At 47.2% G+C, this 20,763-nt stretch overlaps 1 protein-coding gene across 1 annotated transcript in view; it reads right to left on the bottom strand.

Annotated features, from left to right (window-relative positions):
• Positions 1-20,763, bottom strand: part of COG5 (component of oligomeric golgi complex 5) — a 1,467,851-nt gene that overhangs the window by 310,634 nt on the left and 1,136,454 nt on the right. Inside the window, exon 15 of the mRNA XM_078680311.1 lies at positions 5,202-5,312. Coding sequence (XP_078536437.1) covers positions 5,202-5,312 — 111 coding nt within the window. The remainder of the gene's footprint in view (positions 1-5,201; positions 5,313-20,763) is intronic.

Here is a 20,763-nt window from a genome sequence, read left to right as displayed (position 1 = left end):
AAGCAGTGTACTGCATGACGAGCTGAGCTCGTCATGAGCATGGAAGGGGATAAAGTTCGAAGACCTCAGTCATGCTCGTCAATGCATTGAAAGAGCAGATTATATGGTCCTATAGGCAGCGACAACGAGGCCCCACTACATCAGTGAAAGTTAAACATAAACTAATATTCCTCCTTTTCGCAGCATGAACACAGGGAGATATTCCAGTTAAAATTGTGCCACAAGTATGGCCGACAGCCTGTCAAATTAACCTTTCTGGGAGGGAGAGCGAGAGAGCGAGGGAGCGAGGGAGGGAGGGAGGGAGGGAGGGAGAGAGAGAGGGAGAGAGGGAGAGAGAGAGAGAGAGAGAGAGAGAGAGAGAGAGAGAGAGAGAGAGAGAGGGAGAGGGAGAGGGAGAGGGAGAGGGAGAGGGAGAGGGGGAGGGAGAGGGAGAGGGAGAGGGAGAGGGGGAGGGAGAGGGAAAGGGAGAGGGAGAGGGAGAGGGAGAGGGAGAGGGAGAGGGAGAGGGAGAGGGAGAGGGAGAGGGAGAGGGAGAGGGAGAGAGAGAGAGAGAGAGAGAGAGAGAGAGACTGATCTATTGTCTGCATTATAACTCTAAAAAGTTTGTCTTTGTCCATGTGGATGACAAAAGCATTGCCCCTCATGAAAGCTTTCATCACAACACAGTTAGCTGAGAGGTTCTCAAAAAAAAAAAGATAGAATTGTCCTTGAATCGCAAAAATTTCAAAAAAAGAGACTCAAGACAGGAGTGTGGCTTCTTCACGACATCTCGAACCTATTGATGATGAGGACTGACGTTAGAGGGGAAGGGGCACTGTGGCAAGTGCATAGAAGCCATCCTTCTCTGTCAGTATCTTTATGGATGGAGTGTTGAGGACCTAGACTAGACTGTATCTAAGTGGTACTACCTGCTTAGTTTTAGCTGTTTGTGGTTACAGGAACTAGTGTTGGGTCTGAACTTGGTTAGAGCTTCCATAAATGTGGCTTTTTTTGCAGTAAGGAAAACTGGGGTATGGGTACACGGGAGATTTGCCTACTACTTACAGTCCTGCGTGGGCTACTAGCAACAGGACTAGCTATACCAGCAGGACCAAAAGAGACAGGGAGTTTGTTTTAGGAAAGGGTGTACCTCTGATACCAAGGAGAGCCAAAGCAAAATTCAGAAGCTGCACTAAAGTGCACTTAGAGTTGAAGTGGATTTGCAAGAAAAGAGTCCTTGGTCTTCAGCTTCATACTCAAGGTATCCAAGAACATGTTTGATCAGAGAAGGCAGATCCACATTCTACCAGGAAGAGCAGACAAAGATCCTGCTACTTATGACGTGATGTGTCGGAGAGGTCAGACATTTCCCCTACCTGGAGAGAGGACAGTCAATAAGGATCAGTGGTAAAGTCTTAAGAACAGTAATCATGATTACCATCAGTGTACCCAGAGGAGCTTAAAAGCTTGGAGCTGAATCAAGGACTCTCATTTCAACTCTTGTACATACAAGATGGAGAGAAAGAGTGAAAGAGGTCTGTGTTAAGCACTTCTGGGTCAGGTTATGATCTGGTGCAAACCTCCCAAAAAGGCCACTAATGAATGTTGATTTAGAACTACAGTCAACTTTGCTGAAAAGGCTATCCTCAGTCAGCTCTTTCTTAGATTGAAACAAAGGTCCTCATTTTGCAAAATTTCATTTTAGAAGTCTACCTTTGGATGGATATATATACATATATATATATATATACGGCACCAGTGGATTTATTTATCTTCCTAAACTGGGTTATGTTGGAATTTAAGGAAGTGGTGGCTTGGTTTTCTGCCAAGAATACGTTGGGATATATATATATATATATATATATATATATATATACACACTCACAAGGAGTTTCTTCCCTGCCCTGGCCCAGTCGAATGTGTCCACCTTCGATGCTCCCCTTTTGGGCACCCTGGACTCCTTCCCACCCCTAGAACTGCAGGATCTTGAAGTCCTGCTTAATAAGATCAAATCCGGCTCCCCTTTGGATACCTGCCCTCTGAAAATCATCAAGCAGTGCAGGGAGTCCTTCCTACCACCACTGCTAGAAATTATGAATCTAGCAATAAGAGATGGTGTCTTCCCCTTGGAATGGAAGAAAGCAGTAGTAAAACCTCTGCTAAAGAAGGCCTCCCTTGACCCGGAAGTCCTGAAAAACTTCCGTCCAATCTCGCTGCTTCCTGCGAAGATGCTTGAGGCACACCTGAATAAGCATCTCGCCGCTTTTGTGGAAAGCTCGGGTTGTCTTGACTCTTCCCAGCATGGATTCAGGAGGGAACATAGCACCGAGTCGGCCCTCACTTTCGTGCTCGATAACATCCGCACGACAGTGGATAGAGGCCAGACCACCCTCCTGGTCCTGTTAGACCTAACTGCGGCCTTTGATACCCTCTCTCCCTCAGTTCTTTCATCTCGTCTGAGGGATGTGGGGGTGAAGGGCGCAGCTCTAGATCTCCTGACTTCCTTCCTTATTGGGAGGGAACAAAGAGTCAAGATGGGTGAGTTTCTATCTCCATCCCGGCCTGTGCTATGTGGGGTCCCACAAGGGTCGGCTCTTAGCCCGACTCTATTTAACATCTATGTGACCCCACTGGCCAGATTAATAAGAACTTTCGGGATGGAGGTAGTTTCCTATGCTGACGACACCCAAATACTCGTCTCTCTCTCCCATTCAGATGTGCAGACCGTCTCCAAATTTAGATCATGTATGGAGGCGGTTGGTCACTGGATGATTCAGAACTCTCTCAAACTGAATGGGGAGAAGACTGAGGTGATGGTGTTTGGTGGGAACGAAAACATCTGGTCTTCTAGTTGGTGGCCTGACTCGCTTGGAGTATGTCCCTCCCCCACTACATCTGCAAAAAATCTTGGGGTGATGGTAGATCCTGCCCTGGATATGGGCAGACAGGTTAGTAGGACCATTTCCACCTGTTGGGGCCTTATCCATACCCTGCGAAGGATCAGGAAATATCTTTCTGTGCAGTCCAGAAAGCAAATAGCTGTCGCGCTCATTGGCTCTCGCCTGGACTACTGCAATGCGCTGTATGTGGGGCTAAACAAGACCCTCCTGCAGCGCTTGCAGGTAGTCCAGAATGCCGCGGCCAGATTTGTCCTGGATGTTCCTAGACGCTCATCGGCCACCTTGGCCAGAAAAACGTTGCACTGGCTCCCTGTGGAGTACCGAGTACGTTTCAAGGTCTTGTGCATGACATATAGAGCCATTGCAAGAAACTGTGACTCTGGAGTGGGTTCTATTATCTCCCACTACATCCCTGGAAGGAATTTGCGTTCCTCCGGGAAATTGCTTCTGTCAGTCCCTCGTGTGCGAAGAGCTAAATGGGGTGGCAGGGCTTTTTCCACTTTAGCTCCCAAATGGTGGAACGATCTTCCTTTGGACCTTAGGTCCCTACCTTCCCTGCAGACATTCCGCGGTGCCTTAAAGACCCGCCTCTTCCTGAAGGCCTATGTGTAATGATGATTGATTCAGACTTCTGATATTATTGTTAGGCGCCTTGATACCTGCGGGTTATTGTTCTGCGCAATATAAATTTTTTTCAATCAATCAATCAATCAAATCTTTTCGATTTATTAGTCAAAGTTTCTGCAAAAAAGTTACAAACCAACGCGTTTCGCAATCCACAGTTGCTTGTTCCCGTGAACAAGCAACTGTGGGTTGCGAAACGCGTTGGTTTGTAACTTTTTTGCAGAAACTTTGACTAATAAATCGAAAAGATTTGGGAAGAAACTCCTTGTGAGTGCGGACTTTTTCTCTGAATTCAAGGGATTTGGGCAAATATTTAAAAAGCAGGGCTCTGCTTAGTAGCCCGACACCGGTGGAGAGAGCGCCATTGGACCGCGAGAAATTTGAGCCAAGCCTGTTGGATATATATATATATATATATATAGAAATCCACAATCCTGAGGCGCCGAACACCAACAGCAACGGACGCAGCCAGGTACAGACCACAAACCAAGGAATTTAGAAGAAAATAGTGTGCTTTATTCCATCAATGGGGATGGCGGCATGACGCGTTTCGTCCGGAAAACCGGACTTGATCATATATATATACACACTCACATAGGATCTATTATCACTATTTTGAACAGTGAGTTATTTTGGTCGATGTATTTTCTATCCAGTGGATGAGCTGTACATTTTTTGCTACTCCAATTGCTGCTATTGTGTACCTTTTTGTGACTGGTAATTTAAATGTATCATTTGTTGAATTAGACACATTCTTTGCTGCAATTCTGGCGTGGAAACTTGCTGCATTGTTACGAAGAGCTCCTCCAAGAAACCTTGTCTCCGTGGCAATGTCTTAGGGTTCCTATTACAGTGCACCCTACAAGAACTGTTCACAGTGAATACATCATTTGAGACAACGTATCTGCTTGCACATGTAACATCTTATGGTAATAAAGGTGCCTTTCCCTAAATCTCTGCCTGTAAAGTTGATTTTGGTGGTATATATTTTTACGGTTTTGATTGTGGGGAGGCGTTTACATCAACATCACACTTAATAAATGTTACAGGTCCACAGATGCAATAATCCCTCTTGTGGTCAATTAGACCTCCTCATATTCAAGCAATAATGTATAGTGTTCATAGCACACTTCTGCCAATCCAGTGTGTAAACAAAACATATTACTATAACCCAATTTATAGTGCTCAATGTGCTTACCTACGAAGAAAGAAAGGGTGGAATGCAGTCTGCCATGTCAGGATTGAACATGTGACCTTTAGATCACAGCATTTGTCAGTGGCAAGTGTTCAGCTCAAAGAGTCATCATCCTGGCAGTGCCACCTAGTAACACTGAATGACTAGGTTAAGATTGCACTGGACAAATATCTTTGGAAATTTCAGTAAAGCTATAATTTATTTTGAAGGGGAATACCACTTGAAAATGTGCCAAGGGGTCACATTCCACTACATGCATGTTTTTGTCTTTAAATGAAAAGCTATTGGATGGCCCAAAACTCAGTATGGAAGTTTTCTTTTTAACACAGCAAACATCAAATGCCAAATAAGAGACACAACTGTATCTTCAATGCACTTGAAAACTTGACTAAGAACTTTATATGGTTCAATTCATCAACGAATATTAGATCAATGTAATGAGGAAAAAAGGTTCCCACTATTCACTATTTCATGGATGAGACATAGTATTAGTAAACACTCACCTTTAGGACTGACTGGTGCAACCTGTAAAGCGAATTTACTACTGCGACATTCCGTCTTTGTCCATCGGTAAGTGGTCCAATGACCTGGCTAGCATCTCCTTGGGTTGATAGCTACAAAAAGGCAAACATAAATAGATGTCATTCTCCATTGTCATTAACTGTAGGGAAGAGCCACTGAGAAACAATTTTGAATAGGTGCACACATCTAAGTCAAATAATCACAATAGAAGCTATCCCTAGATCACAAGAAAACGTATTTAAGAGAACATGTGTGCTTTAGCAGGAAGCCACACAGAAATTAGCGGCATAAATATTCAAACACACAATATACTGGAACACCTACTAAACATGTATTATTGAGTAGGATTTTTACAGGTGGCACACTGCAGATACAAATGGCAGAGAACTGAGAATTATTTTTTCATCAAAAGCTTTTTCAATTGATCGGGTTACTACTTGAACACCCTAATGTACCGCGTGCAACAGGGACATAACCGGACAACCACAAAACCACACAAAGATGTACTCAACAGGGACAAAATAGAACTGCAACAGCTCTGTCTTATCCATCAATGGATGCACACAATCACCATGGTGGTGAATGAAACCCTTGTGCAAGTAAGAATCTGCTGTTCTATTGCTATTCATGTGGTGGTAGTTCTCTACTTCAAACTCTTCTTTTGCTGAGGTTGTGGTTTGTTGGGACAGCAGGTCTAGGTTTAGAAAGAATGCCACACAAAGTGGCTCTTCATTGTGGCTACTCCCCGTCCTAAAACCAGAAATCACAAATGAACATTAGTGTTCAACTGCCCAGTTGGAAGTGTTAAGTATTAAGTCAAATCTGCTTCAGGAACTGCTAACCTCATTCTCTACCACATTCAGGCCTCTACACACCTTCCCAAAGGTTAACCATATCCCAAAGCAGCTCCATATGATTGCCATGAGATGTTCACTCTCCCATAATGACGGAATGGTGAAAAATGGGCCTTTATAAAAATCACTGTGCAGGTAGCAACCACTTTCCAAATGTCTATTCTTTGCAGGCGTTCTACTGGATCCTAATAGCAATGCCTTATTTTAAGGTAACTTACGTTCGCTTTAATGAGAAGAACATGCCAAGAGTTCCTGGACAGTTAATGGTCTCACAGCCTATCAGGCAACCATATCACTTAGGCTAACTATTAAATGTCTTTACAACAATCTGGAAGCTCCCTTCATAACACCTTTACTCACAGTTATATGCGCAAAGTACTTTCCCTCTTTGGTATACGGCTTTCCGGCTTCTCCAAGCATTGTCAGTATGTGGCTTAATAGATTGCTCTCCCTGCTTTATAAGTATATCTTTCAGCTTCCTTACTCTACCAGTCATTGTCACATCAGGCTACAAGTTAACTAGACTCAGCCATCACTTTTACTCATAGTACAGTTCCTTGTTAATTGTCATAAATTGCGAACAGTGGTGTTGACCATTAACACCTGCACTAGTCTTCCACTGATGGAGAATAGAAAGGCTGTTAATATGAGTCGGATCACTTGGAACTCCAACAGGTTGAAGTGGTTGTGTCCAGTCCACTGACATCTGCCAAATCCTCACAGCAGGGTCCTTGGTGATATCAAGGGGCCGGTATTCATTAGGGTCCAGTGGCCCCTTCCAGTAATCCCCAAGTCCTAGCCCATAGGAATAGGGCATAGGCTCCGGCCTGGATGGAATGCTTCCTGTCAGTGTCAAATGCCGCCCATCCAGCTCCGTGTCTGAGTTGGGTAAGAGGATTGTGGGTGCCAGCAGTGCCTGGGACGTCGGCAATGGGGTTGGCAAAGGGGATGGTCAAGGTGGCTCAACCGGCACCAGTCCAAGGGGCCCGATTGGTGCAGGGTGCGAACACATAGGCAGAACACCAGTAGAGGCCCCTCCCGAGCCCACGGGGACCAAAGGCACTACAGCAGGGACAGGCAGCCCAAAAACAAGGTGCATGTCCTCATAGAATTTACGGAGTTGAGCGAGGGTCACTCTGCCTCCTGGAAACTCAGGGAGGTGCAGAGACAGCACAGGCACAAGCTTAACCGTGGAACCAGGGCTTGAATTCCAATGCTTCCCCATCACACAGATGACCTCGACAGATGGAGCAAACTCGAAGACCTCTTCAACTTCTTGTTCTTTTTGCACTTGTGGGACTTACTCGAAGACCCGGGCGACTTTGAGTGCGACGAGGAGCGCTTGGACTGGCTTTGTGACCATTCCCGGGTCCTTCCTCTTGACCAAGATTTAGACAGTTGCATTGTTGCACGTCGAGTGGCAAGGAGTATGAGGGACAGCTCCCTCAAGCCTTTGGAGTGTATGTTACGACGACTGATGCAGGTCTTAGCATTGCGGCTGCGCTTGAGGCACCAAAGGCAGACGAGATGTAGGTCCGTCATGAGCATTTGCGGATGACAGGCGCCACAGAGCTTAACAGAAGCCTTCCATGCAGACATCCGTGGCACACCAGGGGACATTGTCTCATAACTCTTCAAAAAATTGTAAAAATAAGGTCAGTCAAAAATTGACTAGGGGTTTTCGGATCTGCAATGACTGGCATGAAAAGAAAAGAATTGACATTAGCGCGCTGGGGTTGGTGCATATATGGGCACCACGCACATCACTTTCACTGCAATCGCCACCTCCAGGGGTACTGCTCACAAAAAGTTCCTGATCCAGTCTGACGCCTGAAAAAAATTCTAAGGTAAGGAATATGCAGCTAGAAGTATCTCAAATATACATAATTTCCAAGCTAACATAATGGAAAAAGACATGTAAATATTGCCAATGACTATTTTACTCTCCATATTATTTTCTCGCTGATTAATACGTTTAATGTTGCAAGACAAGGGGCACTGTGTAGAACACCTGCACAGATACAAAAGTAAGTTTGCTCACTAGCCTTAAACTCAATACCGCCACTGCTTTGCTCTAAAATTCAGAAGAAAAACTATTGACAATTCAGCATTAAACCCATCATCTATTAATATCAGTCAAAAAACGTTTACTGTAGAAGGACTTTTAGTTAACTGAATTTCGTGCCTCCCATTTCACCTTGAAGCCTGGGTGGCTCACGAAGGCCAAACCACCTGATTACTGGGAGGCTGATGGTGGACTGTATATTGGGAAGAATAATGATGGTCTCTGGGTGCTGGCTTTAGGTACTGCATAATGATGCAGGTGCTTCTAGCACAGCCATGCTAGAGGATGGTCTGGAACCAACCTGCCAATGCATGGTAATTTTTTTCTGAAACTGGCTGCTAAACTGGTGAAATTCAGCTCCCTAGACACAGCAAACAACTGCAAGTGGATGCCTGAAGCTGAATTATCAAGGCCCACTAACTTAAGTGGAAGAGATTGTAGGATGGTCCCCCTTTTTTGTCATGGTTACCCACACTTTTTGGCTGGTAAATGATGCGATTTCGACTGAAAGTGCACTGGGTTCCTGCTAACCAGGTCCCCAGTGCCAGAGCTCTTTCCCAAAACTGTGCAATTGTTCCCCCAATAGGCAAAACCCTTAGCACCCTCTGTAAGTTCCTAGTAAATGGTACCCTGGTACCTAGGTCCTGCGGTATTAAAAGGGTGCCTAAGGGCTGCAGTACATTCTGTGCCACCCTAAGGGTCCCCTCACCAAGCACATGCACGACTGCCATTGTAGGCTGCATGTCTTGGTGCAGATGAAAGTGAAAACACAACATATCACACATCCAGTGTGCCATGTCTCCTACCACTGTATGTGATGCTTGTAAGACACCCCCACAGCAGGCCTGAAAGCCCTAAGGCAGGGTGCATGCTTAGTACTACATGTGAAGGCATACCTGCCTGAGCAGATATGCCCCTGTGCTAATCAGTTACATTACTGCCAGCGCAATTGACCAGGGAAGCCATTTTAAGACATGTGCTGGACACTGGTGAAAACGAGTTCCACAGCTACATGATGCCAGTGTTGGATTTACCAATACATGCACCCAGAGGGCACCTTAGAGATCCAGCCTCTGGTGTCCTTGCTGACTAGTTTTTGCCAGCCTGCTACCCAATATGCTGTTCTGACCTCCTGGGGTGAGAGCCTTTAGCTCTCTGGAGAACCAGAACAAAAGCCTGTCCGGGAAGAGGGTGTAATACCCCCTCCCACAGGATGGCCTGATGATTAACCTTCCTTGGGCGGCAAGCTTCAAAGGGCTGCTGCCAATGAAATGCGAATCTGGCTCCCCTCACAGGAGAGGAAAGTGACTCCTTTGTCCAGGACCTCCTTGGCACCTGGAATGGCGGAAAATTAGCTATTCAGGTAGAGGTGCCACCTCCAGGCTATCACCATGCCTAAGTTGGGCTACTGTGAGGTGGACACGATTTCTCATAAGTAGCCATCTTTGTGAATGAATGAATGAATGAATGAATGAGTGAAATTAGTTTTATAAAGCGCATTACTACCCTGAGGCCTCGTAGCGCTTAGGATCAAACAGAGCAGGGGCAAAGCATGACCGGTTAGTGGGGGTTAATGAAGAGATGAGTTTTGAGAAGTGGGCGGAAGATCTGTAGATTGGGTTCCCTGCGAAGAGTAGAGGGCAGCGAGTTCCAGAGCCTGGCGGCGCTCCAGAGACTGGCGGGAGAGACTACCCCATCTGGATCTACGAACCTTCCTCGTAGTCGAGAGGAAGGCAGTGCTGGAACGAAGACGCCTAGCTGGTTGGTAGGAGGTAACCAGAGAATGGTTGATGGCAGGTCTAGTTTTCCAGATAGCTCCATGGTCCACGCACATGGCCTTGAAACGTACTCAGGACTGAATTGGCAGCCAATGCAGCTTCCTCAGAGCATATCTCGCTGATTGTCTCCGTGGAATCTCAAGGAGTAGGCGGGCCGCACAGTTCTGGATTACCTGCAGTTTTCGGATGGTGGCCTGCAGGGCTCCCAGATACAATGCGTTCCCGTAATCCAGACGGGACAAGATGAGAGCTTGCATCATAATCCTTCGGGTCAGGAAGGTAAGTAGGGGGAGAATTTTCCTTTACATCATCATCAGGTCAAAGCAGGTAGCAGAGAGCTTGGTGGCTTGATAATGAAAGCAAGGGGAACTGTCGAACCATATACCTAGGCTCTTGATTTGATGCTTTGAAACAGGCATTGTACCGAAACAGGGCGGCCAAGAGAGGGCCGAAGGTGGTGAAGGAGACTTGCCCAGAAGCGTTAATTCTGTCTTTTCTCCATTCAGCTTAAGGTAGGATAGTGCCATCCATTCGGCAACCACCTCTAAGCAGATGCCTAAGTCGCACGATGACCCTTCAGGGTGGTTTAACACAACCACCAACTGGGTGTCATCTGCGTAGGTAATAATTTCTATGCCGAATGGAAGCACTATCCCAGCCAGTGGCGTCATAAATGGAGGAGTGTGGCTCAATGGTTAGAGCGGCAGACCCTGATGCAGAGTTCTGGCCAGGGACCAGGGTTCGATTCCCGCCTTGGCGGGGTCTCGGGCTCAATTTCCTCGGACCTGTTAATTCTCGCCTCGGTGCCTATTCTAGTCCTGGGCCCCACACTGCAACTCTGGGCAATAGCTTGCTTAGCCTCCACACCGGCCCCAACAGCGCTAAGGATGTCTGGCTTCACCCTGGGGGTGCCCAGGAGTGGACACTTCACAGGGAAAGCCAGAAGGGGTTCCACAGCGGTATGAGTATCAGCGCCAGGAAGCTGAATAGGCGACACCGCAAGGTGACCGTCTGGTGACAGTGCGCTCTATAAGGACCATGACATTTATATTTACATATAGTTTTTAAAAAGCGTGGAGCTCAGGGAGGAGCCCTGAGGAACCCCACAGCTCAAAGGCCATCGATTAGAGGTGGCCATACCCTCAGAGACCTGGAAGAAACGGTCCTGTAAAAAGGACTGAAACCAGGTAATGGCCAGGCCTGTCACTCCGAGATTTCGAAGTCGCTCCACTAGGATGTTGTGGTTCACAGTGTCGAAGGCGGCACTAAGGTATAGCAAAATAATTGCTGCTGCGCTGCCCTCATCTAAGAGTCTCCTAGCTTCTTCTGTAACTGCTACGAGAACGGTCTCTGTCCCTAACTTGGGATGGAAACCTGTCTGGGAGTCAAGAAGTAGATTGTTAGTCTCTAAGTAGTGAACTAGGATGGAGTTTATGTGTTTCTCAGTCAGCTTGCTCAGCCAGGGGGGAAGGGAGATGGGGCGATAATTGGCCATGTTAGAGATATCTAAAATAGTTTTTTCAGTAGCGCTCTGACTTGCGCACATTTCCATGCCACGGGCACCTTTCCTGAAGAAATGGAGGCATGAATAGCATTCAGGATTACCGGACGGATAACATCAGTAACTAAAGTGAGGTGTTGCGGCGAAGCAGGGTCCGTGGGTGAACCTGAGGTTACCCGAGCGATAAGTATATTCAGCAAACTCTCATCTAGCAGGGGAAACTATGTGAGAGATTACTGTGAATCAGAATAGGAACTCTCGATGCCAAGATAGTAGATCCAGTCTGGCAAGGTAGAAAGGCTTGGGATATCACCTGAATTTTGGGTTGGAAGTATTCTGCCTGACTGTTGCAGCAGGCTTGTGCGTCCTCTGGATTGGGGGATTTCTGCGGTGCGGTAATAAGAGATTTGGCAATACGGAATATTTCCTTGGGTGCGTTTGCAGCTGCGCTAGTTCTGTCCTCATAAAATGAGGGTTGCGCGATCTTGATTTCGGCTTTGTAATTCCTGATAGCTTCTCTATATACATTTTTCCTGTTGTCTACTAAATTTAGTCTCCAGCTCCTTTCCAGTTTCCTGCACATTAGTTTAAGCTCTCTTACTTTGGGGGAGAACCAGGGTGCCAGTTTATGTTTGGAGTTCTTATAGGAAGGTTTCTTTGGGAGTAGTGAGTCAAGCCACTTTTGTATCCAGAGTTTGTAGTTACTGTCAGCCGTCTCAGGGTCTGGGTCCGAAACGGGGGCAGAAGCGGCTAACATTTAAAAGACCACTGGTTAACGGAGAGGTTTGACCATTTCCTTTCCAGCAGTGGGACGGCACTGTGTGCGGCAGGGGAAGCAACGGCTTCCCAAACCAGAGGGACTAATAAATGGTCAGTCCACGGAAGGGAGATAGGGGTATCAACTAAAAGATTCTGAGCATTACTGAGCACAGAGTCAAGGAGGTGCCCCTTAATGTGTGTAGGGGCAAAGCCCTTCTGCACAATTTGAAGTGCCGAAAGCCTGGCTAGAAGTTCAGTGGCCAGATGGTTAGAGGGGTCATCCAAGTGGATGTTAAGGTCCCCTAGAACCGTGAAGTTGGCTGGACTTAGGGCTAGTTCTGCAACACACATCGGGAGTGTATTCAGGAATTGTCCTATGGGTCCAGGGGGCCGATAGAGTAACAGGCCAGAGAAGGTACTAGTCGGTGAAAATTCTAACGAGAAGGTCATGGCTTCACAGTCAGGTAACTCCTCAGCAGCGGACCGGCAACAGAAATTGTCTTTAAAAATTATGGCTAGACCGCCACCTCTTCCCAACTTGCGGTCCACTCTATGTAATGAGTACCCCAATTGTAGGATCTTGGTGATAGCTGGGTCCTCTACCTCCTGTAACCAGGTCTTGATCAGGAATAGAGGGTCTGGATTAAGATCCTCCATCAGGAGTGTCAGTTCCACTGAGTGTTTGGGGAGGGAATGATAGTTTAAAAGGAAAAATTTTAGTGGAGGTATGGTCGCTGGAACTTCCTTGCCATAAAGAAGAGGTTTGAAATTGCAGTGGGGGCAACTTAAGGAACTACTGGCGGGGGACAATGAGTGTAAACATTTGGGGCCTGGGGTAGCTCTTAAAGTCATTAGTGTTTGCGCACTATAGATAAGAGTTTTATGAAGACTACCAGGGTTTCTGGCCCCTGGTCCCAGCCTGGCGCGTATGGGCGCAGATGCGTTTGCCTTTGGCGCGCCCGCTGTGCGCATCCACTGCGCGTGCGCATGTGCAGAAAGTTAAATAGTGCTGGGGGCGCGAAGGCTAGAGCACCAACGCCAACAGGAAGTGGTTGTTACTCCCAGGAAGTCCTCCGCACAATCAGCACATGCCGCGTCGGACCGGGGCTAGGGAGAGAAATAAGGTGAGGAGCACAGGTGCAAGAGCAATTCAAAGTATTTCAAGTGTTTTTAAAATCAAAAATGTAAAATCATCAGTGCGTCGCAATAATCATCACACACACACGAGCAGCTATCAGCATCCCCTGCCACTGGGTGTCTGCCGTGTCCGCTGCACGTGCGCATGGGCAGAAAGCTAACTAGTGTTGGAGGCGCTAAGGCTAGAGCGCCAACCCCAACAGGAAGTGGTTGTTACTCCGAGGAAGCCCTCCACACAATCGGCACTTGCCGCGTCGGACCGCGGCTGGGGAGAGGAATAAGGTGAGGAGCTCAGGAGCAAGATCAATTCAAAGTATTTCAAGTGCTTTTAAAATCAAAAATGTAAAATCACCAACGCGTCGCAATAATCATCACACACACACACAAGCAGCTGACAGCATCCCCTGCCACTGGGTATCTGTCGTGTCTGCTGCGCGTGCGCAAGGGCAGAAAGCTAAATAGTGCTGGGGGCGCGAAGGCTTGAGCGCCAACCCCAACAGGATGTGGTTGTTACTCCCAGGAAGCCCTCCGCACAATCGGCACTTAACGCGTCGGACCGGGGCTGGGGAGAGGAATAAGGTGAGGAGCTCAGGTGCAAGAGCAATTCAAAGTATTTCAAGTGTTTTTAAAATCAAAAATGTAAAATCACCAGAGCGTCTCAATAATCATCACACACACAAGAGCAGATAACAGCATCCCCTGCCACTGGGAGTCTACCGTGGCTTATTTAGGAATTTTGAGACTGGGCTATGCCCATTTCCCACAGGAAGTGTATATATAGTGGGCATAGTGACCCCAAGGGTCAGTAGCCCATTGGCTACTACCCTACACTCCCCTAATGACACTACATTGAGTATTTAGGGGAGCTGCTGGCACCAGAGAAACAGATCTTTATGACCTAAGAAGAGAGCGGACCCCAAAGAGCCGCAAAAGAAGAGGAGAGAAGAAGTAGCTGACCTGGTACCAGCCCTACCGGCCTCTCTGCATCCCTTGTCGAAAACTGCACCAAAGTCCACTCGTCCTGCAGTTGTTGACTCCAGAAACGTGAGGGGACTCCCTGCATTCGAAAAATACTTAAGACCTCCCATTAACAGCAGACCTGTTCTGAATAAACTGCGAAAGAGAAGACTCTGAGCCACGCCAGAACAGCCAAAACCTGACACCCAAAGCCACCACTGCACCCGTTGCCTCTGGCCCAAATTGAAGTGGCCCACAGGTGCCAACAAGGTTACCCAGCCCTTCAGAACCTGAGTCCATCGTGGTTTCACCTCTCCTAGACTCCCCAACGTTGCCTGAAGCCTCTGCACGCAGGCCCCCTCAACTGCAACTGCTCTGGTAAGAAAAAAACAGATGCCTAAGGACACCCTTGCATCTGTTGACCCTGGGCCTGTGAGAAGAGGAACAAAGGTGTCCCCGAGCATATCTTATTATTCAACTGATTATAAAGAAAAACAGTATTGGGATACATACAGGCACCATCACGGAAATCGGAGGCCTCAAGACTGTAGGTGGCCCTAAAGTCAATGGATTAAATAATAAGATATTGTGAAACATCCAGGAAGACGCCGCAGTGACTAGGAAGCCCGTCTGTAAGGCGTATGCATTTTAAAGGATTGGTCCAGATTTGGATGGTCATTTGTCTAGTGTTTCAGCAATCTTGGAAGCAAGAAGAATAACTCAGTAAGTTTGAGCAGAGGTGTCTGATATCTGCAAAAAGTCTCTAAAATCAAAACAGCAACACCGAAACCTGAAACGGAGAATCTAACATGCTAAGATGCTGCTTTTAAGATAGTAAACATATTTTCAAACTTCCAGGACCAGGTTAACTGTTGTCAGAACTACTGGACGCCATTAAGTTGATGGACAGTTACAACCTCAGCTGGTCTCCAAAGTCTATACTCCAGCAGGGATCGATGCAGAATCCTAAGAAGTGCACCGACGTACTCAACAGTATGCCTATATCACTTAAAGCGGTAACTACTGTCAAACCTTTTGGGAAAGGGGGACAAAAAACATTACATGAGATACCCACTAGACTTACTAGTTTCTACTGGCAACAACGGAACTAAAATGTAAGGCCAGGGACCAACTCCACCTTTCAATAAGGATAGCATCAGACCAGTAAGGAATCCAGTGAAAAGGTAATACAGTTCAATAACTTTTATTCGATTACCAGTTGTATAATCATAAAAAGTACATAGAAATTTTTTTCATCACAAACATAAATTTAAAAAAGACAGACAAAGTTTAAAAAGGTACTTAAGAAAAAAAGCTTATGATTTAAGTATTTCTGTTCAGTTTGAAAGATTTTGACGTATTGTGATAGTGGCTTTTAAGAAAGTCGCTATGAATTTAGCTACATGTGGCGAGTCCAAACACTGCAAAAAAAGAAATGCAGAATGACACTGTCTATGACCACTGGATCGAAGGTAATACACATATCGGACTAGGAACAGACTGTTTCAAAGTCAGGTGGGTTAAGGAGCAATGCAGGCTCACACCCAGGCACAGGTAATAGTTCAAGCACTAGTATAACCCTAATATGAAGTAGATTTATTTGAAAAGTTTTGTATAGCGCTAGCTAGACCCGTAGGTATCAGAGCGCTTCACAGACACATTGGGAAAAACAGAAGGGCCTTACATTACCTAGAAGGCTGACAGTAAGTAAGCAAACCACGGATAAAGAATACAGCATGAACAATAAATAACTGTGCAACGGAGGGGGAGAGAAAAAAAAGAAAACAAGGTGATTAGCATAGTCCGTTCACCAACAATCCTTGAATGGGAGTCAACTCGGAATATTGATGGAGTTTGAGGTCCATTTTGAAACAGGAGAAGGAGGGGTTGCATCTGAGGACTCCAGGGAGAGCGTTCCATATCCTGGGTGGAAGCACACTCTTGTGGCTTCAGTTCATGCTTAACTTTATGAGGTGACACCCATGCAAATTCATGCAGCTGCACCTTGCGTGCATGAACAAGCCACAACTTTAGTTTCCAGAGAACTTGAGCTCTAATCTTCCTAGCATGCCACAGTGGCTGGCCCCTTCTGATGGTCCAGGTTTGGTCATACTCTAATGAGGTGAACAACATGGGGTGTACTGATTCAGGTCAGGAGCCTCTCCAATCAGGTGCTGTAGAACTTCTTCCGAAGTATTGCCAAAAACAAGGATCTGGTTCAGGATGGCCCATTTTTATCCAATTCAATGACATATTTGGGAACGCTTGGGCCATTAAAGGTGACTCCTGTTTAATGTTTATAACTCTGTTAAGTGCTCGTGGTATATATTCCAGGACTTTCTCCACAAAGGAGGTGTGGGGGGAGGCACCAATGTTTCAAATGTTATGTTATGTTATTTTTGTGCTTCTATAGCGCACGGCCACTCCACGGAGTATCCCGGCGCTTTATCGAAGGTGCCCATCAAAAGAAGGGGGAACATAACACTGAAGGGACACGCAAAAAGCAGGAGCGCAACATCAATTTAAGGAAAAAGCCATGTTTTAAGGGCCTTTCGGAAGGACAGAAGGCTGGAAGCCTGTCTTAGAGAGATTGGGAGGTCATTCCAAGCATGGGGAGCTAAATAGCGAAAAGACCGTCCTCCTGCTCTCGCGCGCTTAATGATGGGGACATTCATTTTGGAAAGGGACGAAGATCTAAGAGATCTAGAGGGCTGATACCAGGACAGTCGTTTAGAAATATATTTAGGGCCTATACCATGTAAGGCCTTAAAGGTCATGGTCAGCGTTTTAAAAAGAATCCTTTTGGCAATAGGTAGCCAATGTAAGGTTGACAGAAGATCAGTGGCTCTGGCTCTTCTTGGAAGGCCAAAAATGGCTCGGGCCGCAGAATTCTGGGCGATTTGTAAACGCCTAACCAGATATTTAGGAAGACCCAGGAACAGAATGTTCGCATAGTCCAGCCTAGAGCCGACCAGTGCCTGGACAATGATTTTCCTGTGCTGGATGGACACCAAAGGGAGAAATTTACGAAGCATCCGAAGGATGCCAAAACATTTCCCTGTTAGAGAGGAAATATGTGGTCCAAAAGATAGGTCACTGTCGATGGTAACTCCCAGATTTTTGGCCTTCAGGGATGAACTAGCGGGAGGAAACATATCCTGCGGCCACCAGGGTTTCCAAAGGAATGTATATTCCAGAGGAGACAGTGTAGACTTCCAGAGTCTTATTTACAGGCACCACCAAGGACGTGCAAAAGGGGAGGGAGGATCCAGAGGATGGATATCAAAGGAGTGAAAGACCAGGCAGCCCATGACATGACAAAGTGTAACGAAGCGAGGCGGAGTGATACAGAGGAGTGGTGGGCTCCCAGAAATGACCCTGTTGTGCCTCCTTCCTTACAGATGGACCCCTGGGATACAGGACTAGACGAACTGGATGAGGAACACGGTGCCTTTAAATGGGCGTTCTCGGAGGAGGAGGAGACCACTCCCCCTGTATACGTCGGCGAGCCCGGACTGGATAAACCACCGGAAGCAAGGTACGAGGTGTGTGACATCACCCCGGAGGAGGAGAAGGCGAGGAGCGGCGTCGGAGAGCGGTTTGGACGGAGCGGAGGAGAAGGCGATTGCGAAGGACAACGAAGGAACCCCGAAGAACATCCCGGAGCAGGAGGCGAGACCTACGGAGTGCCAGGAGGCCAACGACCCCGTGAGCCGCCGTGCCACTCTCCCAGGGGAGGAGCGTGGCTGACCCAGGTACGGCAGCGTATGGCGGTGTGGGCGGGAAGAAAGAGCGTGTAAATAGTGTAATTAGACCCGTGTTTGTATCCCGTGTCTTTCCCTTCCTTCTGTTCCTTTACCCCGCGTTTGACCCTCACCGTCTGTAAACCTCCCCACATCACCGACAGTGGTTTGCCTGCACGTTGTACACCGGTGAACTCCTCCCAGCCTCACATCACACGGCCCCAAAGGTGCACTCCCCGGAAGACAGTAGAACTAACGGTTCCCTCTCTGTTGGTCTTCCTTTACATGGGCTCCGGAGCGGCGAGCTGCCTCCTTGACCAGACCTTGAGGACAAGCCCTGAGACCTGAAGACCTAGAAGAGGACACCCGTGCTGCCAAAACGGATCCCAGTCAATTTGCCAGGGAAAGACTCACGTTTAGAACCAGGAGAACTTTGATGCTCAATACAAAACGTGTGATCCCAATAAAACCCTCTTTACCTGCAAGACCTGGTGTCCTTCTAAACCCTACTGTGCAAACTGATACAGCCATTAGACCTGCTCCAGACCCTACACCCAATATCCCAGTCAGCCCTGATCCACAAGCCCGGTCTACACAAAGGTATTGGTTTGCTGGGGATGCGGAGATCCAAGCAGTAGTATCGTCCACGAGAGATGGTCAGGTGATTGAAAAGCCAACTTTGGATGTAAAAGGAAAGAGACTGAAAAGATCAAAGACAGGACTTCATTTCATAAGGAGATGGCGGCTCAGGAAGCAGACTAAGGGCCTGATTTACAGTTTGGAGGATAGAGTAAAGGAAGCCAGGGTGGTGAAGGACCTTATTTCTGCCATCCAGCCTTTACTGCACCCGCCAGATTTAGAGCTCACAATCAGCCCTGCGTTGAACTCCATGGGTTTGTATGAACCACCATCACGGAGGTTCAAACACAACCATTTAAAGCTTTGGTATGCAACTGTAATTTTTGACAGATACTTAGACCCAACATTTAAAAGTGTTTTCTTTCCCAATAACAAACTCCCAATAGCGGGAGTTTTTTGGGGAACATTAAAAAAGAATGGCCTTAACACCATTGGAATTTTCATACATGATGTAGGGATCATTTTTTTTCAATTGTTACTGTCCCTCCCCATTTGGATATTTATGTCTGTGATGGACAGTTAAAAAAAAAAAAAAAGCCATACGACCCCCCCACTTTAAACAGGGCTGACAGTTGGATTGCTTACCTCCAACCACCCATTCTCCTTTGACCCTCGAAGGAAATTTTACTCTATCAGTGTAAACCTGACTCAAAATAGGGCAGACAAACCAACAGTTAAGGAGAGTAGGGTATGGATCCAGAGCAGAGAAAATTAAGAGCCTTATCTGCATTCATTTATGTGTGTGTCTGTCTGACATTGTGTCCCTCCGTAATAAACAGTTTTGTTTCCTGAAAGCTGAGCTCAGGGTCAAGGACTATGAAATATGTATGCTGTATGAAGTGGGAGACAACAGGCTGGGGCAACCCCGCCTTCCACAGCCAGTTCTTAAGATAGAGATAGACTGGCACCCTTGATCTTCATAGATGAGTTTTGACTAACGTCTTCACCTTGGTGAACACCTGAGGGGAGCTGGTAAGGCCAAAAGGGAGCATGGTGGGCTGAAAATGCTTGTGGTCACCGTAAACCACAGGTAGCGCTGTTGAGCAGGCAGGACGGGATTCTGGAAATAGGCCTCCTGCGAGTCCAATCCTACCATCCAGTCTCCTGAGTCCAGGGCAGACAAGACCTGAGCCAATGTGAGCATCTTTAACTTCTCCTGTTTGAGGAAGTAGTTGAGGGTTCGAAGATCCAGAATGGGGCGAAGACCCTTCTCCTTTTTGAGGACCAGAAAGAAGCGGGAATAACAAATACAGCCTACTTCTGGCACCAAAACCCTCTCTATGGCTACCTGGCCAAGAGAGCCATGACTTCCGTCAGCCGGTCGTAAGATGAAGACATGGAGTGAGGGGTAGAGTCGAAGGGGCGGGAGTACCAATCGGACAATCTGCAGAACCTACCTGTCAAATGTTATGGACTGCCAGTGGTGACGGTGATAGCGGATCCTGCCACCAACTGGACGTCCATGGTCTAAAATGGCAAAATTAGGAAGGTTTGGAAGCTCCAGCTGCCGGGGAGGTGGGGGGATGGAGGGGGCTGAACCAGACTACTGGCTACCCAACCCCGAGGCCAGTAGAACTGCCCTCATCCACACAGAGGCTTGGTAACTTGCACTGCTCGGTGGCTGGGATAGGGGTGGTGCGGTTGAATGCCCCTTCCATGGCCACAAAAGGAGCGAAAGGTAGACTGGGGATGTGGGACAGCCAAGAGGTCCAGGGACTTGGCCGTAGCCCACTAGTCCTTTAAGCTCTCCAGCGCCGAGTCTGCCTTGTCTCCGATGAGATGGATGCCATTGAAGGATTTGTCCATGAGGAAAGCCTGGACATACCCCGAAAAGCCAATGTTCTAAGCCAGGCATGGTGTCCTAGAGCCACCGTCAACAAAACCACTCTGCCCAGTGAGTCGATTGTGTCCAAGCCATGGCATATAGTGAACTTTTCTGTGTCTCTCCTGTCTGTTACTGCTTGGTAGAGAATGGCATGGGCCTCCTCTGGGACCTGTGGCAGCACTTGCACAACTGTTTCCCACAGCGTGTGGGAATAGCAGCCCAATAAGCATGCGGTGTTCACTAACCACAATACAAGGCTGGTGGAAGAAAACTTCTTCTTTCCCA

This window comes from Lissotriton helveticus, chromosome 1_1 (genome assembly GCF_964261635.1).
Source record: "Lissotriton helveticus chromosome 1_1, aLisHel1.1, whole genome shotgun sequence".
NCBI classification, from domain to species: Eukaryota; Metazoa; Chordata; class Amphibia; order Caudata; family Salamandridae; genus Lissotriton; species Lissotriton helveticus.
This window is presented reverse-complemented; position numbering and strand designations above follow the sequence as displayed.